The 10,068-nt window shown below is 45.7% G+C and overlaps 1 protein-coding gene across 1 annotated transcript; it reads right to left on the bottom strand.

Annotated features, from left to right (window-relative positions):
• Positions 1 to 792: 792 nt before the first annotated feature.
• LOC139434857 (E3 ubiquitin-protein ligase TRIM50-like) lies at positions 793 to 8,257 on the bottom strand. The gene is made up of 5 exons (XM_071204912.1): positions 8,237 to 8,257; positions 6,621 to 6,643; positions 6,347 to 6,477; positions 6,072 to 6,250; positions 793 to 1,269 (listed from the first exon to the last, which is right to left on the bottom strand). Exons 1-5 carry the CDS (start codon positions 8,255 to 8,257, stop codon positions 793 to 795), a joined length of 831 nt encoding a protein of 276 aa, XP_071061013.1.
• Between the last annotated feature and the right edge of the window lie 1,811 nt (positions 8,258 to 10,068).

Here is a 10,068-nt window from a genome sequence, read left to right as displayed (position 1 = left end):
TGAAAGGGGACTTGAGAGGTGACTTGAGAGGGGACTCGAGAAGAGACTCGAGAGCGGACCTGAGAGGGAACTCGAGAGGAGACTTGAGAGGTGACTTGAGAGGGGACTCGAGAGGGAACTTGAGGCGCGCTGTGGCTGCCGGCCCGGCGTGCTGTGAAGGGTGGGGCGCTGTGAAGGGCGGGGCTCACACATGACAATGCAAACATGTTGGTGTTCCTTGCTCGAAATCTTTGAAATACAGTTTTGGATATGGCCTGTTGAGGCATCTGGCATCTGACAGTGGACTGTACACTTGACTGTTGTTTTAAGGAGTTTTTTTTGCTTGTGAGACAATGTGTGCTCATCTTTATTTATTTATATATATATATATATAGAGAGAGAGAGAGAGAGAGGGAGAGAGAGAGAGAGAGAGAGAGAGAGAGAGAGAGAGAGAGAGAGAGAGAGAGAGAGAGAGAGAGAGAGAGAGAGAGAGAGAGCTCTGTTTTCCAGCCCCAGTAATTAATTGTTTTGGTTGTGTGTGATTTAATAATTTTTTTCAAAATTTCATTTATTTGTTTTATTTATTATATATAATTTATATATTTTAATAATCATTATGTCAGAGGTCCAAAATGGTCTTACAACGGTGCCGACAATATTATCGTTTATCGTAATAATTTCCGGGAAAATGTATCGTCCAACAAAATGTATTATCGTGACAGGCCTAGTTGCAATTCATGCAATGCACTAAAAGTAATGACAATAAAGCTACCCTGGAACCTGAGTAACTTTAATAACTCCAAGCTGGTTTCTTTAAGCTTGTTGTGTTTCTGAAGCGGTAAACTTATCGTCGTGTTTCTTTGGCTGGAGAAGGAGGTCCTCTCTGAGGGGCTGGGGGAAGACCAGGGAAGGGAGGAGGTGCTCCCTGTGAGGCTGTGGGAGGACCAGGGGTTGTTTGTTGTGTCCTCTGTCATGCCAACAAACATCCAGCAGGGGGTACACTTTCCCCTGGACCTCAAGTCTGAAGCTGTAGATGAAACCAAGCTCGTCAGGACTGTCGCTGTTATAGAAAGTCAGAACCCTTCCCTCGTAGTCGAGAAAGAGGCCCAGCCGGCGGGGCGGGGATGAGAGCGGGAGGACCACCCTGGGTGAAGTGAAGGCTTCATACACCCCATCCTTCAGCCCGATCAGCCACACCCCACTCTCTGGACTCTTCCCCAGCTTGGCTTTACGATTGGCCGTTCCTTTGATCAAACCAAGGCGCCATTTAGGTTTTTTAGCAACCTCCACCTGGACAAAATAGAAGCAGCATAAAAACTTCAGAAAAAACCTACAGGAGTGTATGGAAAGTCATGTGACTCTACAAGAGTCAGTTAATTTTACTGTATGAAAGTAACACATTACTACAGTATTTTCTTAGTTACCTTTTTGGATGTCTGCACTGATTATATTGCAACCCCAGAAAGAGTGTAGTATTTCTCTTTTTAATTGCCACTACAGTTGAGTGTGAGTTTAGTCAAAGTAGTCTATTCTCAGATCTCTATAATGTTGACAGTATTTCCTGTAAGTAACAGTATTTACAGTATGCTTCTGGGCAGCTGGGCCTTGAGTTTAGCCCAATGTAATGTCATTGTACTAATGTGTATTGTATTACATTCTGATACAATGTTTGTTTCTCATGGGAATATATTTATAATATATTCAAAGTATTGTATTACAGATAACAACAGACTTTACCATAATCTATCATCCCTTTCTGAGGCAGAAAGCTTCACTTTTAAAAACAATAAAGAGGAAACACTGTATACAATATTTTAAAGGTCCATTATACTATTTTTATAGATCACCCATTTTAGCCCTCTATTTCAGCCCTGTTAGAGAAGTGCTGATTCTGGGTCCGTAGCTTTAAAAAGAAGTGGGGGAGCTTCCGGCTGCTCATGAAGGAGGATTCTACCCAGATACTCAGACACTTTGTGAGTCTCCTTACACCGGGGACACATTTTGCCTGATAGGAGACCTTTAAAGGCCCTGACACACCAAGCTGACACCAAAGAACACGTACCGACGGACCCGACTGTTGTGTCGCCTCACGTCTCCTGAGTCTTGGCCAAACAGTCACACTGGAACACACCGCAAAGACTTCAGCCGACGGCCAAGTAGCACGTACGCACGACTCATGCGACTCATGACTCATGCGTGAGTCACAATAACTCTCCTTACCAGCAGGCGGCGGTAGTGTGTATTCGTCATTCAAAAGAGGCAAGTTTCCGAGACTGGACCGAACATGGCTAGAAACGCCGTTTTTCGCAAACTGCTGGAGATTTTTGTAGACGTCCGTGACTGCCTCGTGCACACGGATTGAGGCTCGGTGCGCCCTCTGCGGAATGGCCAAGGACATCGCTCGCCATTCCCGCATCGTTTTTCATGCCCGACTTCTTTTTCATGGAGCTGTTTCTCCGGGACATGCGGCTGCATGTCCAGGCTGCGCTCGCTAACACGGCTAGTGTGGAGCCCCGCGCTTTAGCCGAAGAAGCTGACCGGTTCTTCCTGGCCGCCCGGCGATTTACCCCTGGGGTGCTGGCCACTACACTTCCCTGGTAGAGGCACGCCGCCTGGCAGAGACTCCGGGGCCGACGACATCGACTAACGGCTACCGGCTTACAGCTAGCGGCCGTCGACACCGGCTAACAGCTAACCACGACAGCTAACGGCTAGCAGCTACTGACGGCTAACAACAGCTAACAGCTAACAATGACGGCTAACTGCTAACGACAACTAACGGCTAACTGTTAACCCTTTTTGGTGGTGCCGGAGAGGAGGTTCGACCAAGCCTGGTTGACCTCGTGTGGATCCTCGTACATTTTTGCCCACCTGTTTTTGACCGTGGACAAGACGACCCTTTTGAACTTTTTCCGGTGCCTGAGAGGAGGTTCGATTGGACGGTCGACCTCGTGTGGACACTCGCTTTTTCACCACCTCGACGGCGGTTTTGGACGTCGCCCACGTTTTCATCGGCGCCTGGGTGGCGCACTTCTGGACCCTGTCTCGTCTCGACAGTTTCGGACGTCGCCCATGCTTTCATCGGCCCATGGGTGGCGCGCTTCGGGACCCTGTCTGGCCTCTTTCCTCTGCAGCGGCTTCGGACGTTGTCCACGCTTTCATCGCCGCTTTCATCGCCGCCTGGGTGGCGCTCTACTGGACCCTGCCTGGCCTCTCCTCTAACCGCGGCTCATGGTTTGCCTCGACGGCGGCTTCGGACGTCGCCCATACTGTCATCGGCGCCTGGGTGGCGCACTTCTGGACCCCGTCTCGCCTCTTCCCTTCCACGGCTCCTTCCTCCCAGGGGGACTGCTCCTGCCTCCCGGGGATACCGCTCCTTCCTCCCGAGGACTTCGTGCCTGCCGCCGCTGCACGCTCTCGTGCGGCCGGGCTGCGCTCCTTCCTGCTGGGGACCGCTGGAGACCACCGGGATATTCACGCCCGTCCCCACGTTGCAGCACAGCGACCCAGCTTTCTACGGCTGGCGGATGTTGTCTTCATCCGCCACAACGCCTACCACGGCCCTCTGCGGCCCCCTTTCGACGGCCCGTTCCATGGCCCGCCCCCCACCCCCCGGTGGGGATGCCCTCGCCCTCGTTGGGGCCCCTACCCTCTTCTGCGGCCTCCTTCCTACGGCCCATTCCGTGGCCCGGCCCTCGCCTGCGGCCCCACCCTCCTTGGCCCCTTTGGTGCTTCCTCCCGGACGCGAGGATTGTGTCCATGGTTGAATTCTGGGGGGGCTTGTGTGAGTGATCACTAATTATCTAGGTTACATAATTCACTCATGGAACTACGGGTTGGGGGTATTGTTTCCACACGGACACATATGATGTTGACTACTTATTGTGTGCCCCCCTTTCTTCTTTTTCTTTGCTTCCCGGTCTTCAAGCCGACCACATGTGCTTTTCTCCTGCTTAATAAAGCCAACTTCGTACCTTCGATGCACCGCCTCTGACTCCCTTCTCTCTGCACTACAACACACAGCATATTACTCCGAAAACACGCCGTGCATTGTTTCTGATACAGCACATAGCTTGACATGTTCTTTCTTAAGTGTTTACCGCTAGAACAGTGCCATTATTATATATATAACAACTTAAGCCTCCAGCAGACATCCTGCTGAATACACAGACACACAGCTGCGACTGTAAATGGAGACGATAGTTTGGGACGTGTCACGTGTGCCGGAGAATATAGGTTGGGGCGTGTCACGTGTGCTGGAGATGATTCTGGATCTGCTTCTTAGCAACCCCCTGTTTTTTCTTTTTTTTGTTGAGATATGGGTACGGAAGAAAAAGAGAGAGTTTTGTTTTCTGACACTTTGTGACACACCAGGGACACATATTTATGTATAAAAGACATCAAAAAGTGCATTTTGCATAATAGGACCCCTTTAAGTACTGTACTGCTCCACTCCATAGAATGTATATATAAATGGACGTAGTGTCCGTGACGTCACCCATTGGATTCTGCAGAGTTGCCGAGAAGCCCTTTGTAGGCGGAGTCGGCCACTAACGGCTCGACAGTGATGTCAGAGTCTAACTGCTCCAGCCTGATCCAAATAAGGGAAAAGAGGCGGAGCCGAGGCGGGACCTGCTGCCTCCGAGCTGGAAGTAACAGAGCTAGCTCAGGCTAAGAAGCTAAGCTAACATGAAATACATGCATACCAATTTACTGTGTGGCACTTTGGTTTTGATAAAACAGTGTTCCACTATATAAATGTTACATTCACAATCAAACGACACAATCTGCAAGAGAATTAGCTATTTTTTGTTATTCACACGTTAATAAAATAAAAGAAGTACCAATACATAGCAGAACAATTTATTGTAATTTATTTAGCTAATACTACAGCGGGCTGCAGGCAAACCAAGTCCGCGTTTCGCTGCATTCCTTGATCTCCAGTTATAACACCGGACTCCGCTGGCCGGAGCCGCAGGGGGCTAGCTCCGGGACGCCGGCTGGAGCTAGCCCCCTGCGGCTCCGTTAGCTCCGGCTGCCACCATTGGGATAATTGGGTCCTCTTTTAACATTTGCTCCCGTTTAGCATTATGGGCGTCATAGCCATAGACTATAAAAGTCTTACCCAAGGCTGAATCATAAACTAAACTGTATATGTATGTACAAAGGGTTATGTCCCTTAGCTGGCTAATAAGCTATATAACAAGCACACAAACACCTGCTAACGGGGTTAACATGTATAATATTATCATTTTAGACTTCTTGGAAGTTCTGTTAGTACATTCAACCGCACAGCACGACATTTTAATTGTCTGGTATTTGTAACAACATTCCCTAAAAGGCACAAAGGGTCAAGTACAGGAACTACAACTAGCTAACGTTGTAGCCTAGCAGAGTGGACAAGTTGTTATTAGCTGACAGTGAGGCACGTACCTGTCCATCAAAGTGACCACGCCCTAATATATGCAAAAACGTTAAGACCTAATATAAATAAAAGGGTTGCGTTATAAAACAATTCACTCAACAATTAATAATCATTAAGGTGGAATCCAACTATATCCCGAATAATTTGTATTGCATCCAGAGGTAGAAACATGTTTATTACTGCTGTAAAGTTGGGCATTTTAACATGGGGGTCTATGGAAATTCATCCTTTCTGCAGTCATCGCCTATCGACCAATAGATGAACTGCAGTTTATGGCACTTCCTTATTGGCGTCCCACGGCTCTGCCCCAGAATTTGCCGCTTGCTCCACTCCCATTCAGGCAAATAGTGTTTCGCTAAACTGAACAGCCAATAGGAGTGATTTATTTTTGCCGACAGCCTCCGCTGCCAATTCAACAAGGTGAATCGGCAGTGGAGGGTGTCGGCACGGCCAAAAAGACACAATGGTGCGGGACACACCAATCTCAGTAGGGCGACATCGACGGCCAGAGATCTATCGACGGTCAAAATCGGCTCGGTGTGTCAGGGCCTTTAGACATAGAATATGTATCATGACCTCACAAAGCCAAAATATACAAAGAGTATTTTTAATGTAGTGAAGAACAGTAGTGTGTGAATGAATCATGTGCCTCTGCAGCAGGGTTTACCTCCCAGTAGTGTTTCCCTGAGGAGAAGCCTGGGTTGGCGAGGACACAGTAATTGTAACTGAACCTCTCCGGATTATCAGGAAGCCTCCGCAGCAGAGCCCCACAGCTCACCGCTGTGTCCCCATGGAGCTCCAACATGGGGTGAGCAGTCTGAGGATCCAGCCTCAACAGCTCCGGAGCTGGCAGGAGGAGGAGGAGGATATTACCAGTTAGAGAAGTAAAGGTAGACACACACAAACAGAGATAAAGTAATATGGTTACATAGTAATATGAACCTGGCTGGACTTTTCTCTGCAGTCTCTTCCACACGGTGAGTTTAATGTCATTGTGGTTAAAATCTGTTTTAAAGTTCAGAGAGCTGAAGACCCTCTCCTTCTTGTTCTGGAGCTCCTGTATTTCTCTGAACCTGAGGAGGAAAGGAGGAGGCAGAACAAGATGAGGACACAGTAAGGAGGAGAAGGCAGGACAGAGAATAAGTTTAATATTTATTACTGAAAGTTAAATAGCTCTACATGTTCATTGAAAACATATTGCTTGTTTGGTTGTTACCTCGGAGCAATGGATCCATATTTCTGTAAACACAAATAGAAGAATAAATTATTATTATTATAAGAGATTTTTCATTATAAATACATCATTGTTTAGTTTATATTGGCATGACCATCCTGGTCAATGATATTAATTAAGGGACTGATCAGAGACTCTTACGGCCCGTCCACAGCACACAGCGGCGTGCGTTGTCGCTTGCCAGCGGGCATGTCTGAAGCTAGACCAACGACCAATCACCTGAATCTCCCGCCCCGGACACACAAGCAGTGGTTTGATTGGCTAGAGCTTGTACTGGCATATGATTCGAATGGCTGACGCTTCCGTCAAAGCTTCAAAAGTTGAACATTGCTCAACTTTTGCAGCGAGCCTCTTTCACACACAGCATCATACCTTCTTTAACGTACTGTCATTCCTTCCTTCATTTACTATCATACATAAATAACTATTCTCTCTCACACACAAAAACCAATTCTCTTAAACGCACCATCATACTCTCGTGCACACACCACTATTGTCTTTCACAAACAACTATTAGAACATTAGAACATTATAATAGTGTATGTGAAAGAGGATAGTAGTATGTGTGTAATCGGTAAACAATGTATGTAAGACAGAAAAATAACCTTTGTAAGAGGGAATAGTATTTCATGTTAATAACAATAGTCATATATGTAAAACAGAATAGCAGTGAATGAAAGGCCGAATAATGGCTTATAAGAGGTACTAATAAGTTCATGTGAATGACTATAGGTATGTGTATAAAACAGAATGATAGGGTGTGTGCATAAGAACAGTTATGTGAGTGAGAGAGTATGATTGAAAAGGAAGTGAGTTTCGAAAAGGATGTTGGACTAAATTCTCAGTTCCTGATTGGCTCTACGTTTTTTGTTTGACGGACACCGCCCACAATGGCAGTAGACTACTACTAATTTTCCCTGTGCAACCTGAAGTAAAAGGATCAAGTCCGTCAGAAAGCAGTGACTGTAAGTGTAAGCCTGACACTTACACTGGCTGTAAGGATTAGTAACATGTATTGTGTTTATGTGATGACAATTAGAGATGTTTAAACTGCGTTAAAATGCGTTAGCATTTGCGCTAGCATACACGCTAGCATTAGCCATACTAGCCTGTATACATGCTTATTGCACAGCTAGCATTAGCTATATTTACCTTGTTTACACTTAGCAGTCCTATGTGTTAATCTGTGTATGTTACACTTGCATGTATGAGATCCATAAGTGCCTTGTATCTTCTTTTGTTATAGTTTAACTCCGTTTGAATGTCAGTAGACTGCAGATAAGTCAATAAAGGAGCATGGCTGCTGATTCCCTGGTTCTCAAAAGACTTTGGCTGGCTGTTTAATCTCTGTTCACACTGAGACAGGACAGCACATATGCCCCTTTCACACCAGCGCCTTTTCAGCTCCGGCTCGGAGCTAGAGCCTGAAAAGCGCCGGGTTTTCCTGTTCACACCGCAGCGGCGCCGGCTCTTAGCTCCGGAATCCGCTTCATTTCCAGCTCCAAAAAATTGTCGGTCCAGAGGCAAGAGCTTTGGAGCTAAGAGGCGACGTCGCTTATGTCTCTCTTACATCGAGGCGTGCAGGAAACTAAACCCACCTCCCATGGGTCGACTGTCATGCCTGCCTACAAGCAGTAGTGCCTATAAACACACTTTATAAAGTCAGGCAACATTAACCAGGCTTCGTGTGATTCTGTTTATTTGTACCTTACTTTGACCATCCGTTCACTGTTATCGATCATTGTGGAGAGAGGCAGACGTGTTGTTTTGTATTATTTCAGTTATCGGATGCAAGTAGTCAGTTTAGCTTCGGTTGCTATGCTAACATCACCCGTTTTATACCAGAGAAACTTTCATAACAGCGTTGTGATACCAAACAGTGTCAATTCAGACTGACACACATTCACTTAGGCTAAGGGGAACTGGGGATATGCATCAGCTGCTTGTGTGAGTCGGACAGTGAATACTTTAGAGCGGCCGCTGCAGTGTGAGCTAACCGGGAGCTAACGAGAGAATAAACTCCCGTGGAAGAGCAGCCAGCACTGCAGTGGTCGGTAAATGCTGCAGAAACACATTAATAAACAATGAACCACGGCACTCTGGAGCGAAGTATAAGGTTGGAGAAGTCGTTATTCAATTTATTCTGGCTTCGTGTGATTAAAAGCAACACGATCATCAACCCGACGCTGTTGTTGTTGTTGTTGTGAGCTGCCGTTGGGGAGAAAATCAGCGATGTAAACGGTGACGTCATGACGCAGCAGAGGCAGCTCTGGGGCGCCAGTGGGCGGTGTGCACAGAGCGGGAGCTGAAAAGGGAAACCGGAGCTGAACCAGAAAAGCTCCCGCTCGGAGCTAGAAACTGAAAAGCGCTGGTGTGAAAGCCGCAATAGAGAGAACAGTAGCCTACACCTAGTGTGTACATACAAGCAGGTCACACAGTATGATCACAAATAGATTTTTTTTGGATTAAATATGATCTATTCTTATGTAACAAGACATGAAACTATAAGTGTTAATTAAGTCTAAAAAGTAGGTACTACTGTCTTATTGAGCCCATATTGAGCAGATTGACCAAAACTCATGTACAACAACTTCCTTACTTGCAATAAATAAGCACTAATTAGAGGGTTATTGAGGGAAAACTCTCAACTAATGGCCTTACTTGTATAATCTGGTCATGTAGAATAAGTCGTTAGTAAGTGTTTTATAATGACTAATAAAGGGCCAATATACTGCTAATATGCATGTTAATTATCAACTAGTTGATGGTGAATTTATGTACCTTAATATAGTGTTACCAAAAGTTCTTATTGCAGCTCAAATGTAGCCGTGCTCTGAGCAGCTTCAGGCTTTGTTTTCAAGGCTGTAAAGCAGTCAAGGAATGAATATTTAAACTGGCTTCCTGTTGGATCAACCTGACTTCCTTTTAAAGTATACTCTCTCACAACCAGTACAATGTCCTCTCACATAAACTGTCTTAAGATCTCAAAAACACAAGGGTTGCAGTCGAAACCACCTTTGTTGTAGTCCAACAATCAGCTCCTATCGTCTAACCCAGGGGTCTGCAACCTTTTTCACCAAAAAAGCCATTTTGCCCCCTTTTCCACCAATTGTTTTTGTCTGGAGCCGCAAAACGTATTTGATAGCTTGATAGCTTATAAAGTTGTATATATTGTTACATCATAGACAAAAACTACAGTTTTTTTGCATTTATTATTTATTACATTATAGAAAATGGTGTACCTCTAATAATAAACAAATAACTCTTATAAGGAGAACACAAAAAAATACACAGGCCCACTTTAAAATAAATCAACACAGCACTTGGGGAGTCCTCTGCACATTTGAAGAAAATGAATATAATTGAAATCGGCCCACTTTGAAATAAATAAAACGAGTTAACTGATTGAATTATGACTGAAGATCGTCAG

This window comes from Pseudochaenichthys georgianus, chromosome 1, assembly GCF_902827115.2.
Source record: "Pseudochaenichthys georgianus chromosome 1, fPseGeo1.2, whole genome shotgun sequence".
Lineage (NCBI taxonomy): Eukaryota > Metazoa > Chordata > Actinopteri > Perciformes > Channichthyidae > Pseudochaenichthys > Pseudochaenichthys georgianus.
The sequence above is the reverse complement of the archived record's forward strand: the minus strand, read 5'-3'. Positions and strand labels throughout refer to the sequence as shown.